We start from the raw sequence: 14,989 nt of genomic DNA, 5'->3' as shown, positions 1-14,989 counted from the left end.
CACAACACCCATTTTACATTTTTTTAAAATCATGTTTATTAAATTTAGAAAACATTGTTTCAGTAACAGTTTCATACCAACAGCAGGAAAGAGCTGAAACTGTAAGGAGACGCATATGGGGCCCGGGCCAACCCCTGAGTTAAAAACCATCAGCTCTGGAGCTCTTCTGTCACTATTCCTCCGTCGCCTGGGGTCACCTGTAGTTCAACCTGGCATAGAGTAGAAGAGAGTCACAACGTAGTCAACATCTCAAGGTAGAACGCCAAAAGAAACGGGACGTATGAAAACTCTGTGGACATCAGGTAGAAAAGTTGATTTGCAAAGTCAAGTTTCAAGTCAAGGTATTTCCTGCCAAAATATGCTGAGTATGCAACGTTGACATGTAATTAGGTTGCCAAGCCATGTCCTATGTAGACTGTCAGGGAGAGGTTTCTGCACAGTTTTTAGGGGCTGTGGACTCAGGGATGCAGAACAAATGTCTGAGAAAGAAGTGCAAACAATGTCTATCAGGAGTGTTTATTGAAGGGGTTGCATGGGGAAAGGTTAACGGGGGTTTGAGCAGACCAGAGCCACCCCCTCGTTATTTATCAAGGTGCTGACAGGGGCGACTCTCTGGAGGGCGAGCCCGAGATATCCTCAGGAGGGAAAACTGTGAGCGTGCAGGCTCGGATCCCGCCTAGCGACTCGGGCAGGTCGAAAACCTTTTGCCACTCGTCTTTCTCCGGGTCGTACTTCTGAACTATTTCCACCATGCAGCGATTGTTCCAGGAGTAGCCGCCCACGACGTAGATCTTGTTCTCGAATACGGCAACGCCAACATCGCTCTGGCCTCGCAGCATGGCGGCGATGGGCGTCCACAGGTCGAGGGCGGGAGAGTAATACTCGCAGCTGAGCACGTCGTCGTAGTCGCTGGTGCCGCGGAAGTGATTGCCCCCGATCACATAGAGCCGGTCGCCCACCGTGCACATGCAGTGGAGACCCCGGACCGTCGTCATGGGCGCCTTTTGAGTCCATTTATCTGCATCTGGGTCAAAGCACATCAGCTCCTTCTGGAAAGTGTCATGAGTGATTCCCCCTGCAGCAAAAAAAAAAAAAAACATAAAATTAATTCTCAGTCTGATCATCTTTGGGGAGGAAAACACTTTATGGACTTGTTAATCAGTCATTCATCAGCAGCAGAATATAATGCTGCCCCAGGCTCTACGGTTTTAAAACTCATCCTTCCACGATCCCCACATTGCAAATTCAGCCAATAAACAGATTAAACAGTAATTATACAAACTAGAGCAACATCAGCGGTTGCTCAGCCTCTTTTTAACGCTCATTGTGAACATTCGGCACAAAGCGGTGCGTCGTTACAAAGCCCCTGTTCACATATGCGCAAGCAGACGGGAGACGCCGGGACACAAAAAGCTGATGAAAAAAAAAAAAAAACAGGGAGGAAAAAAAATATATACAGGGCATGTCTACAGGGAAGGCTTAAAATAAAGAGGAACACAATCCCAGCATGCATTTGGGTGGGAGCCAGCTCGCCCCTCCTCCCCCAACCACACACACATAGGCGGGGAGCAAACGCAGAGCAGGATTTGCGGAGCGTGCCGTTCTCAGCCACAATCCGTCGTCTTGTTGCCGCCCAGCGATCGTGTGCTCGGTCCATTGTTCCGGTTTAATCTGGGTATTCAGCCGCCGTGACTCGGATCTGTGATGCTGCACCTTCTTAACTGATCAAATGAAGAGATAGCCCGACTACTTTATCCATCAATTGTATGAAGCCATTATGAACCCATGACAAGAAAAACAGTGCTGGAGTTAAGTCCGGATCTTGGTAATTCCTCCTCAGGGGGTTGTGTTGCTATTTTGATCCAGTTCAAAGGGTTTGGCCTTTTCTTTGATATGATACCGTCTGATCGGGACCCCAGTGTCTCAATGTCTAATCAGCAACATTAGAGGGGCACTGGGACACAGCACATTTTAACTGAGCTGATCTCAACCTTCAAACACCAACCAGAAGCCAGTGCCCTTCATTAGTCGCCACAGGACAGACGGTTATTGTATTTCATGCCATATGGTTCTATTTCAAAGCATTTCCCTGTGCAGCCGAGCGGACGCTGAATCACTGCAGAGTCGTTTTGTACAAGCACTGACCTGGATGAATGAGTGCCGACACACCCGGGACTCCAGCGGATGGACAGAGAGGTGAAACTGATGAAGGACGGTTTCTATAAACGTCCAATAACAATCGCAGGTGTGAGGGGTTGAGATTCTGCATAAATAAATAATCGCCCACGGACGATCATTTTTGACGTTACATCCCTCAAAGGTGAACGGCAAAGATAAGATCAGTCTTACTACAGGACTATATCATCATGAATGCAGCTCTGTAAACTCCAGAACTTCATCCTTTCCCAGTGCACATCTCACTTTTTAATAGTTAAGTTGAATACAGATGAAAAACAGCTCTGTTTACTCAATCATAAAGCTGGTGATTTCCCTGAGGTAAACCTGCTTCTTTACTTTCATGGAAGAGTAGTTAGATGGAAGGTTTTTCAGAAAACAGAACTGACCACAGAAGCCTTCTTATGCAACAATGTGTGTTTGTGTAAACAGAACCACCGTCACAAACCCAAAGAGTGACAGCAGTGCCTCCAGTTATGACAGACAGCTGCTTGTAATGCTTCCCACTTCACACCTGCTTGCTTAATTACCACTGTGACTTCCTCTGGCTCCAGAGGAGATGTGTAACCGATGGCAGGTCAACTTGAACTTCCCCTCAATCCCTGATATTCAATCACAGGGAGGTGCTGCAGTCTGAGTGCCCCAATCACAATCTCTTCACCCAAAAGTTTAAATCCAATCTGTGTCTCTTCCCATAATGTGGTACTAATTCAGATACTCTTTTTCAAGCATGTTGAGATTATAAAATATGTCTTTTGCATTGTTCATGTGTCATTTTTATACTCCTATCATGTTCGAGATAAATAAACAAAAAGCACCTGTGTCGTATCGCAGCTTTTATGTCATGAGAGACATGCATCATAATTCTGCACCAGAAGAAGCCAAACGTGGTAAATTAGGATGTAAACGATGGCTAAAAATGACGATTATGAGCTTGTGAAAGAAGACTGTCACTGAAGTGCATCACATCACAGACAGACCACTTCTGGACCCGACTACACATCCAAACAAACCCCCCTACATAATCTGCAGTCAATGCTCTAGAAACGGCCGGTGCTGTTTGTTAACGTTCTTCCTCTGTGCATGCGACTCAATTTGGGGACTAAAACCATTTACACAGAACTCTCACTTTATAATATAATCAACAACACATAAATATGGATATCAGCAAAAAATCGGAATTGAGCATCATGATCTGCTTGTAGCCAAGGTTGTTTCGTAAAACCCACAGAGAGAAGACAAAAAGTGTTTATGAAAAGGGGCGCTGATAAAGACAGCGTCTCCTGGCTCTTATCCAATAAAACAATTATTGGTTTCCCATCTAATCTGCAGGAGAGATACAGCTGAATGTTTGTCCACAGGAAAGCCCGAAGCAGAACAGAGTGGTGGCAGTATGACACTGTGGGCTGCTCTCCGCAGACAGTTATAAAGAAATGTAGAGTACAAAAAGCCAAGTGAAGAAAAATGTCGTTCTGCTCCAGAGCATTCTTGGCCTCGCAGTTCTCCTTCAAACACGAAAATGTCTTTAAGAGGCTCGACCCAAGCTCCAACTTGAAGCCAATTAAATATCCATCAGGAGGCCAGAAAGTGGATGTCTACTGACAGCCATGTCCAAACTGACGAAGCTCAAGGGGATTGCAGAGAGGAATGGCAGATAATCCCCAAATCCAGGTGTGTTCAGCTGCTCATGTTATTTCATGCCCAAGAGGGTTCAGAGCAGAAAATGCAGCCAAAGATGATTCAACCGGTAGAGTATGAGAGCCGACGGCTTGTTTCAGTGAAGCATTTAAAAAAGAAAAAATACAACAGAAAGAAAAACAACAACAAAAAAAGGGAGTAGAAATGTGTTTATAGGAAAACAAAACGCGGCAGTAGTTTAGTATTGTCTGAATTGGGCCGAGGCGCTGCGGCTGTGACGGCCTGTGGACTGAGTGCATTTGTCAGGTTCATCCAGCTGACAGAATACCTTCAGACAGCACAGCGGCACAGACCAAGAAAGTGACCTGATGTGCTGTGACAGACAGACAAGGAAGTGCACTCCAGCGTGGGTCACCTTGCACCGCAAGACTCTAACCCTCGGAGACTGTGGGAGCCAGTGAGGCCTCTTAGCGACCTCTTGGAGCATTTTTATTAAAGCTACGTTTCATACGCGCTGCTTGATTCCTCTCTGACAGCAGCTGCAGTCATTAAGTGACATTACGCTGCCCAACAGTTCATATTTTTAGGTGGTACAGGTGCAGAGCCTCCCCTCAAAAAAACAAACTATCACCTGATATCGACATCGTAAAACTGTATTTTCAGCAAAGGAGGAATAAAAATAGTAAACGGTGCAGAAAGGGGAAAAGTGGTGTGTGGCAAAAGCCTCTTTCACGTCAGTGAGAAAATTAATAATTTTGATTATTGCATCATCAGCATGTTCCACTATTGCTGGTTTTAAATATTTTCTCGTTCTTTAGCTTGAAGGGAAAATGATCCGTCATGTCTCCAGGTAACAGCAGCCGTCCTTCAAGTCTTGGCTAATATGGAATCAAATTAAAAGGGCTACATGTTCTGCTAACTTGTCAATCTTTCCCATGGCAACAAGTAGGATCAAATAAGAAACTGATTCCTGAAACTGCCCTGTGACAGACTGGCGATCTGCCCAGGGTGAACCCCGCCTCTCGCCCGGAGCGTTTGCTGGAGAGGAACCAGCAACTCCTGACTCCAGTAGGGTGTTAGAAAATGGATGGATTCCTGAAACATTGAATCATTAAAAATCAGCCTCAGTTAACTTCATTTAGTCCAACTGTGCTGACTACAACTCGACTCAAACATAAAGTACAACAAAATACAAGTTTTTGAGTCCAAAAGAAACCAAAAAGAGATTTGTACTTTTTCCAGATACACCCGTAAAGGTTTTATTACACTACCTGTATAGCGTCATTATGCTACTTTGTTTTCTGCTGTGTTTACGGGTCAAAAAGTAATCTTAGTATTGATGAGTGGGGGAGAATTCAGATTGTTCAACACTTGATCTAAGAAATAACTTGCCAGAATTCATCAGGGGAAAATTGACTCACTAAGTGGTGGATCAATAATTATTAGTCCCATATGCCTCTTGACTCTCTCCACACAACTTCAGTGTCTAAATCTGGAACAAAATTTTGGAAAAATTTGAATGCCACAATTTTACTCATTGTGACATTTTGGTCACAACGACTAAAGCATTTAAATTATAGATGTGCTTTTACTTTAGGAGCCTTTTTCAGGAAGGAGGGCCTTATTACCCCACTGCAGTGTTTTAGCCATTTACCACTTAATGTTTCAAGCCAGGTTTGAAATGTCCAAGTAGGCAGGTTGAACTTTAGAGTGGTAAAGGTTGACTGCTCTACATTCAAACTGGTTTGATATCAATTTAATATTATCTACAGCTCTTTATTTCTGTTAACTTTAACTCACTCTTTCTTTATGAAGAAAGTGCGAGGATGATCCTTCACACATAAAAAGTACATTTATGTTCTAAGGCACAAATAAAAATCCCAATCCCTGTTGCAGAGGCTGCGTGTCTGATTAATACTCAAGCTTAAACGCAGTAAAATTATCACTAATTTATTAATTTCACTGCTGGTGAATTCCAACATCAGTGGTAATTTAAAATCTAGAACAATAGATTTTAATCCCGTATTTCAAATTTGTTGTAATTCCATCTCCAGCTTTCCACTAACTCGACTTGTCATGTGTAGTTGCACAGATGGATTAATTGATTATAGTTTTATTTTCACATGGATAACTTTCTCCCACACTCACTAATTGAGAGAGACACAAGTCGACACTGTTGCAGTGGGAGGAGCTACCAGTTATGTCTTCGTTAAACAAAAAAAAACAACAAAAAAATCCAGGGTAAATACAGCTTTTGTGTAAATAATCTCAGACTGAAAAAAACCTGCCTCAATAATCAATACCAGAACCACTCACAGACTGACACAAGGGGGCGCTACTTTTTGGTTCTAAATATATCCATGCGGCTGACATAAAGGGCCTTTATGGTCCACCCAAAAGGCCAAATACATCATATTTACATATTAAGCGCTACTTTTTGGTTCAAGTATTTGGTACAAATCATCTCACCTCATTGGAAAACCTTTAAACATCTTTGAATAACTTAATGCTGGGGAATGTCTGTGGTCAAATGTTGACTTTCAGCATCAGGGAACTTCAGGGTCGGCTTTTACGCCTTTGAACGCCCGCCGCCGCTCGCAGGAGGAGGAGAATTTTTGTTGTGGCCAGGAGGGATTAACAGTGTTGTGTATTACACCTCCTACACCTCCTTCAGTTCTCCTGCTCCGTCCTCCTGAATTCCCCTCCACCGGCAGAAACGTTCGCCCCTTTTGTTGTGTTGCTCTGGATTAGTCACACTGAGAAAATAGGGCTCATCTCCATACCGCGGGATTCACTTCCAATCACAGGAACAAGTGTTAATGTGACGCCTAAAGATCCACCCCCTAAGGTTCACCGCACGCGCCAAACCCTCCACCATGACATAAGTGTGATGCCAGAGTGTCGACAGCGGGCTACTTTCTTTAAGACTCGGCAAGTCAAGCAAAAGCAAGCATCTGATCACAAACCAAGTCTTCAAGTAGACAATAGATGCACTGAATCACAATTGTCATAGCAATACCAGCGTGTGCAATGTCGCAGTCGTAAAGGCTGCTTTCTTGCCATATTTGGTAAGGTATTATATTTAAAGTGTTGAGCATCCTGTGTCTGCATGTTAGTGATGTATTTGGCCATTTGGGTGGACTGTAAAGGCCCTTTATGTCCATGCCGCATAAATATTTTTAGAAGCAAGTTTAATGAAGTTTGTGGAGAGTGCAGGAAATTTTGAGGCAGCAATGAAAAAAAATGTCCAGAAAATGTAATTGTAATATAATTAAACGTTTCAACATTTATTTTTGTTTTGACTTTCATAAATGAGCAAAATCCTCACAAAATTTAAGAGCTAATTACATGGAATGATGCATCTTTTTTGCTTTTCTACTCTTCAGAATATAAGAAGGTTTATACAGACTCCCAGCACACACTCACCTGAAATGTACATGTAACCACCATACACCGTCCCAGCGTGGCCGTAATGTGGCTCATTCATTTTGGCAACATACGTCCATTCATTTGTCCTCGGGTTGTAGCACTCCACAGTAGCTTTGAGATGGGGAGAAAAAAAAAGAAGACCGTATTAGAAGAAAGTGGGTCAAGACGCAACTAAAAGAGGACAAAGAGCAGCAAATGAGGCCTTGGAGGGTCTCAGTGTGGGATCTAAAACTCAGACTTAAATACAGAACACACCCCACGGCCCGCCAACCACTGCTGCGTCCACTGACTGTGCAGGAAATTGGGTGATTGTTAGATTCTTTATCCTAATGTGCTCGAGGATACTTCAGCGAGAAATCTGAAATATCCAAGAACAGGGGCGCTGGGATTCACGAGCGATAATCACAGACGAGCGATCGGTTGCTTGTTACGACCCCATAACAAGCAACAAGGGTACGTCAACAAGATTACTTTGTGCTTGAAATAAGATCATAACAAGGCTCAAAGCACACTTCAGTCTCTGCCATCAATAGCTCTTCATCACCATGGATGATGAAGAGCTATTGCAAGTTATTCTCCTGTAATCACAGGATGAAAACATCCTGAAAACCTACAGGCAGTTTTATTTACTGCATTCAGGACACTGGTACTTAACTAGACATCGTTTTAAACTGAATTGATTGACGGTGAGCAGAAAGAGCAGCAGGTGGATTTAGAGAATTTTATAGGATTCTGTGAAATCAATGAGACAATTACAGATGAATTAATCTAATGTAGAAGCTGCCAGCAATAACTCAGTGGCCTGAATTGTCTGCATTCCCATATATTCTAATTTAAGCCTTGAAAACCGACAAATTGAGTATAAATTAAGTTACACAAATAAAAAAAAAACAGTAGTAGACGCACAGCAAAATACATATTTGTTCTCAGATTTTAAGAAGCTAAATTAACCTAAAGGGAGATGGCAGTAAAGCGAGCCAGAAAGACTCAGTGTGTACTCATTAAAGCAGAAATTCCCCCCGTGAATCCGTCTTCACGTTGTTAAGCTCTCCTTTTCTAAAATCAGGGCATTCCAGACGCAACAATAAAACCACACCCGTACGACCCGTCGAGAGTAAACAAACGTGGCGGAGGGGAAGGGCACGTCCAGAAATACATCGGGCCTGAACCACATGCAGCGCGAAGGCAGTGGAACGTAAAGCTGAATAAGGCAGTTGTGTGAACAGTCGGTGAGCTCAGGCTCTGTTCTTTGGTCTAATTATAACCCAAAATAGAAGACAGCTCCTCTCCCGGTCCGGTCTGCTGGAGTTATATGGCCGGATTTAAGTATTGGGTGGCACCTCTTTGTGGTTTAAGGCTACGGGTGCAGAGGTCCCTGATTGGTTACAAGGCACCAACCGACTGCAAGGAAAACATATAAACAAACATATACATAGACTGATCTGCTCATAAAGTTAGTTTTAAGAATTAAAATAGAAGAAAATAGTGTTATAGCAGGAAGTTTCAGACAGAACGACTTTGCCAAAACTTAAAACTCTGAAGGGCGTGTCAGTCGCTGTCAGTACTGATCCTGTCAAAGCTTCAGGCCGGTCTCAACTCAATGTCACACGCACCAGCACAGAAGAAGAACAGCAAATTACACTTCTCCAGGACAAAGACACTACAATCTTATGCATTGGTGTGTTTCTGTAAGCAGATTGGGAGGATATTTGAGGTAATTTATTTTATACTACTTATAGATGTATTATGTTAAACAAGCACTTTAAAGACTAAATATTCATGTCAAATTAAAGGTGCTTGTTGTTGATTTAAAAGATTTTACAGCGCCTGTACCATGACCAGTTCTTCAGATATTTTGTACAGGCCCATGGTGGGAAAAAAAACAAACAAAAAAAAAAAGAATAAACTCAAATGATCACAAATCTGATCATCTTTTATCTTGAAAGTGACTAATTTCTTTTCTTGGGTCACTTACATATTTTCAATATTGTACAATTTTCTGGACTCAAATTTTAAAGATTAAAATGTAATTACATAGTTGAGTTTTGTTGTCTGTATGTTCTACAAATCATGGAAGAAGATTGTTGTAAAGTTAAATCTACTTTTAAATAAAACTATTCTTACATTTTACATTAAAAACAGCTATTGCAACACATTTAGCCTATAGCAAATTGATAGTCTCAGTGTTTTGTTTGATGCCTAAACCAGGTCAAGTTGAAATGTCTTTTAGTTTAAAGAAAAGAAACAATAAAGCCTGGAAACCAACATTTTGTTCACACTGGATTCTGCTTTCCATACTTTACCAGACCTGGATAATGATAAATGTCATGCATTTACAGATTTTTCAAGACCTACAGGTAGCGACATTAGCGTCCTTGTGTGTGCACCACTGCAATGTTTGCAAACAAAGGAAAAATTCACTGGAAAGGTAGAATTTTTAACAATATATGGACAAATAAGTAAAAGCTCTCCAACATGTAAATATCACAAGATCAGTGGATTTTAATAATATAAAAGGACTGTTTGGAAAGCAGTGTTTGTCTGCTGGCATTTCCAATGATCATAAATGCATCCTCTGAATGCCATCATAATATTCAGCCTGTTGGATGGAGAGTCACCACAGCAGATGCCAACGTCCGGCACTGATGATACCGCCCAAGATGCTAAAGGTCACAGAGTGTTGGAAGCATTAATATCACAATCCAATTCCCTAATCGCTGTGCAGTTATTCTGTCGTTGTTCTTTTCCCCCTGAAGTCAAAGAAAAAGAGAACAGAACTGCTTGTATTTTCAGGATGATTATTGCTTGAGTTAACAAATTGTAAAATACAACAACTTACACATTTTTCAGTTTTTGTTCTTAAAGATATGATTTTTCAGTTTTGCAGAATTGCAAGTCTTATTTTACATTAACATCTGTTACTAGTAACTAAAAAAATGTCTCCCTACACATCTATCTGAGTCATATTCACCATGGACAAAATAGTTACTGCTGTAGAAAAAGACCTTTCGCCAAGTTACAACATTCTATTTTTCATTATTCATAAAGGAGAAAAAGAATAATCCTTGGTTTCTTTTTAGTACAGTTGCCAAACCTACAGCCATAGCTCAGACGAGCCATCAATTCCCCCGGCACTCAGCGGTAATGACTTTATGGGATTCTTCTTAAATAAAATTGATTCTATTAAAAATAAAATTGTTGGCATTCTCCCGAAGGCGATTACTTCATCCTCAGTGAGTGAGTCAGCACTGAGTGCAACTATAAAGCCTGATGTGTTTGGACTCTTTTGAGATGGTTAAGCTTTCCAAGTGATCAAAAACACAAGAAGAAACTAGATTTTTTAAACATCTAGTGCAAAGGTGTCAAACTCTTCCTATTTGGCCCTCTAGGTTCCAAATTACATCAAGTCCTTCCAGTTTTTCATAAATCTGCCAAATTCACACAAAACCAACAGATCTGGTTTTGGAAATTTTCTCAAAATTGCTCAAAAACATTGAATCTGTAATTGATACGGCGAGTGATAAAAAGTCACGTTTAACATCATATATTACAGCAAATATTGTAAAAACTCCTTACAATCACTTCTAAATTGGGACCAGAAAGTCTGTTATTTCGATTGCAAACAATCACAAAATCCTGGAGGAACAGTTATTTATCGATTTTTTTGTTTGTTTTATCAATATATTCTGGTACAATCATCCCTTTAAAACATCCAAAGTGAAAATGAGTCTGATCAACATGGACTGGTTTCTGCTTTTCATACTTTATCAGACCTGGAATCAGCCTCATGCTGTTCTTGCTCATGCTTTTCCTGAAGTTCTGACATGACTGTATGTTTGCATTATGGAGTACTTTTGGTGGCCTCTTGAAATTTAAACTATGATTGAATTATGCCTTGTGAATTGGCACAACATAATTTGAACTGATATGGAGTTTGTTGTGAAACACATTTCAAAATAATTCTGTTCATCTAATGATCTGCTCTTAACAAAAGTCAGTCATACTTATGTTGCCCTTGTGAAAACAATGTGTTTGATTTAAAATACAGAAATTAACCACATGGTGGATTTTGAACTCACCAAGTTCCCCAGCAGCATTCCTTCCACCTACAGCGTAGAGATGTCCCTTGAGAGCGCTGAGGTGGAAGAAGGTTCGTTTTTCATTAAGGCACGCCACCTGGATCCATTTATTGTAGCGAGGGTCGTATCGGAACACCGTGTCCACTGCCGTTTTTCCTTTGGTGTCATAGTTGCTTTGGCCGCCCACAACGTATAGAAAGTTGCCGATGACGGCGATGCCATGCTGGTAGCGAGGTGCGTCCATGGGAGCCAGCGCCTTCCACTCGTGGGCCTTCTCGTCAAAGAGCCGCAACTCCTTGCTGACAACCAGCTGCTGGCGCAGAACGCCGCCCAGGGTGACCAGGTGGGAACTGTCCGAGCGAATGGCTGTCCGTTCAGACTGCATTACTGGCTGCATGAAGGGCATCATTTGGTAATTGCTAGCTTCCAGGAGAAGGTTGACACAAGTGTTGTCTGTGCGCATAAAATCCACTGTCTGTACATGATTGATGAGCTCTTGAGGGTTCATGAGGGGGAAGCGAATGTTCTTCATGAGCTTTGCAGCATATTCCATGCGACCGTCCTCGAAGCGCAGCCAGCGGCAGGCGGCCTTGAACAAGTCTAACTCAGTGCAGTGTTTCAAGCTGTTACTGGACAGCACAAAGGCCAGCCGCTCAAACGGGAGCTTGACAAACTCTCCTGTGCCCAGTAAGGAGGGGAAGTTTTTCAGGATGAAGTTGTTGACATATTTGTCCACCTCCGTCAGATTGTACGTGTTGGCGATTCGCCCCACCTCAACGCAGTTGTCGAGTGAAACCTGCGAAATCAGCAGCAGAGTAAGTTGTAGAAAACCCGGCAACCATCAGCAGCAGCCAAGATGGCTGGCTATCACAAAGGGAAAGAGCTAGATTGAGTTTGTAGATTGTAAACAAGGTATTTAATCCACTTACACATCTTGTCACTAAAATCCCCCAAAACAGGTGTTTTGGTGATTTTATGTGACAGAAAAGCAGCTGATAACTGAAAAATGAAAAGAGAGCAACGCAAGCTATTCAGCATGTTTTGTGCTTTTACACAAACTGAAAAGTGTGGCATGCTTATATATTCAGCCTCATTTTCATCCATAAATGAAACACAGGGCAACAAACTCATTGCAAATAATAACAAAAATGAGTTAAATCTAATCTCAGTCATAACTCAACCCATTGTTGAGAAACTAAAACCTGGTGGCTGCATCATGCCATGGGGACAGAGTGCAACAAGGGGCAATCCTGGAAGACAACCTGCTGGAGCCAGCAACAGACTGGAGACATGGTGCACCCTTAGCATAGGGCAGGAGCCACAAATGGCTGACTTAGAGTAAAGCATATTGTGGTACAATGGTCAAGTCTAAGTCTAGACATACATCTGCTTCAAAAACATTAGCAATACTTGAAAGTTAATGTCTACACATATACTGAGGCTGAGCTCCAGTTGTTTTGCAAAGGAGCAAAAAATCTCTGGGTATAAACAACTGGTAGAGACTTGCAGCTAGATTTATAGACTTGCAGCTATAAATCTCACACATTAAAAAGTGTCTCTACAGACTACTTTTTAAAATCCTTATATACACCAACACTACTTTGTGTTGATCTATCGCACAAAACCTTGAGAAAACACACTGGAGTTAGTGGCTGTGATAAAATGACGATCTTGAAAATGGACGTATGAAAGCTATTGTACCTGTGGTTAGTCACGAACACATTTTTTAGGATTCATTGCGATTATTCTGACTTTCATATGTTTCCTCACACTTTGTGTCGACGACAAGCTGCTGAAGCTCTTCACAAAGTTTTTTTTTTTTACATGCAACAGCTCCTTTGTTGTCTCCTTACCCCAGAAATGAGAAAAACCTTGCAGAAGTCCAACACTGGAAGGATTTGTAAAAAACTTGCAGCCTCAAGTGTGTCTTGCAAATTCTCCATGTTGAGCGACAACTTCGCTGTGTAGATAAAGTCGATGATCTTCTTGAGGCCTATTCGGTTTACTCCGTGAAGCTTGATGCACATCAAATCCTGTTCTTTCATTCCACCTGCATCATGGGGGAGTAGGTGGAAAAAAACACAACAGAACAAATGACTAAAGGTGGTTCTACTCATTAAAATAATAAATCAGAGACAGGAGCCACTGGAGATCAGTATCCTTCATCCTTCACTCCCCACTCAAAGCAGCTCTTCAACAGACACCAACTAAGACAAGCTCTTTAAATCATAGCTTTTTGTCACCATATAATCTAAAATCTCTGGCGTTGCCAAAAATGAGTAATGGGTAAACAATAGTTTTCTTAGTTTAAGTATTTCTGATGAAGACATCGCCATAAAAATCTGACCGGATGTCTGCAGCAAATTAGTTATCAAATTAAGTTATAGGTAAAAATCAGAATGACACAAGAAATAAGTCGTAAAACATTTAAAAAAAAAGAAATGAAACCCAAGAAATGAGCTGAAATTGGTGAGTAGCTGGTTTAGTATTAATTCATGGTCTATTAAATATTTCTCATTACAAAGGTACTTCAGAGAGTGGTATGACTGGTAAAAGTACAGAAGTTTTCAGGTAAATTTCTTACTTTTGCTAAATATTCTAACAGCGCTGACACCAGCTGCACTTCTAAACTTGCGAATGCCTCAGTGAGCGCTGCTGGAGTCGTAATTCTGAAATGGAGAGATCATCATTTCAGAGTAAGCCACCCACGGCCAGGTGCCCCTCATCCGATTTCTGACAGGCAGGTCAGAATAATAATCAAAGGATTTCTTCGACAGACGAGCGGCACTCTCAGAGAACTTTAGAAAGACCTGAAACCAGCAGGTGATCCATGGCCTCAACATGGTCTCACTCTTCTAAATTTATAAAAAAATGTATTCAATTTTACTTTGAAAAGGGCCTGTTACGACATACTGGTTGGCAGAAGAGCTACAGTGGAGACCAGACGGATCTCAATGAGGGGAAAAATGTAAAAGTTTTGCATTTATACACGGCTGCTTTTCAAAGATAATGTGACAAATTAACCAGGATGTGATTAAGGTGTTGACAGAAAGTGGAGAAAAAAAAACTGTTTTTGGACATTTCATTATATTGTGAACTACTGTACTTGAGACTTTATAAAATCTGAAGTCAACAAGCGACAGGATAATTACAATAATCAGAAAACAATAGTGACTTCTGCTCAAAGTAGAGTGACAGGCAACTTGAGATGTGGATCTGTGTTGCTAAGACAATTGGATTTATCACCACTCTCCCCTGCAGATTTAAAGACGAATAAATTACAGTTATTTGGAGAAGAGCAATATGTCGACAATATATCTCACCCAATTGTCATCTTTGCAATTGAGATATTTTACATACCGAGAACTGCTTGAGTGAAACGTTTAAGTGGTTATATTGTTTGCCAACATACTTGGTCACTTTAATGAACTTTCACTGTCTTTTATTCCCAAACCTGATCCAGGTGACAGGAGCTACAGACAACTGGAGTGAACATTTTGACAAAAAGAAAAAAATGTGGGTTAAATTCAATCTTTACTGTTATCGCAATATTTAGCAATATCATACTTCCATACAGTTTTCCAGCCCTACTGCAGAGTTATCTGTGGATCAGAGTTTTCCTTGGTAACGCAGCTTGAAATATTGTCACCACCCACAAATGTGTGAAG

The 14,989-nt window shown here is 41.4% G+C and overlaps 1 protein-coding gene across 7 annotated transcripts in view; it reads right to left on the bottom strand.

Moving 5' to 3' along the window:
• Nucleotides 1-497: 497 nt before the first annotated feature.
• klhl13 (kelch-like family member 13) overlaps nucleotides 498-14,989 on the bottom strand; it is a 38,762-nt gene continuing 24,270 nt past the window's right edge. For all 7 annotated transcript variants that reach the window (XM_055043606.1, XM_055043607.1, XM_055043611.1 and 4 more), the window contains 4 exons: nucleotides 13,175-13,371; nucleotides 11,322-12,117; nucleotides 7,240-7,353; nucleotides 498-1,075 (listed from right to left, as the gene is read on the bottom strand). In XM_055043606.1, coding sequence (XP_054899581.1) covers nucleotides 588-1,075; nucleotides 7,240-7,353; nucleotides 11,322-12,117; nucleotides 13,175-13,371 — 1,595 coding nt within the window. In that variant the 3' untranslated portion in view covers nucleotides 498-587. The remainder of the gene's footprint in view (nucleotides 1,076-7,239; nucleotides 7,354-11,321; nucleotides 12,118-13,174; nucleotides 13,372-14,989) is intronic.

Source organism: Poeciliopsis prolifica, unplaced genomic scaffold (assembly GCF_027474105.1).
Source record: "Poeciliopsis prolifica strain line A6 unplaced genomic scaffold, Auburn_PproV2 SCAFFOLD019, whole genome shotgun sequence".
Classification (NCBI taxonomy): domain Eukaryota; kingdom Metazoa; phylum Chordata; class Actinopteri; order Cyprinodontiformes; family Poeciliidae; genus Poeciliopsis; species Poeciliopsis prolifica.
Note: the sequence above shows the minus strand (reverse complement) of the source record. Positions and strands in the feature narration are given on the sequence as shown.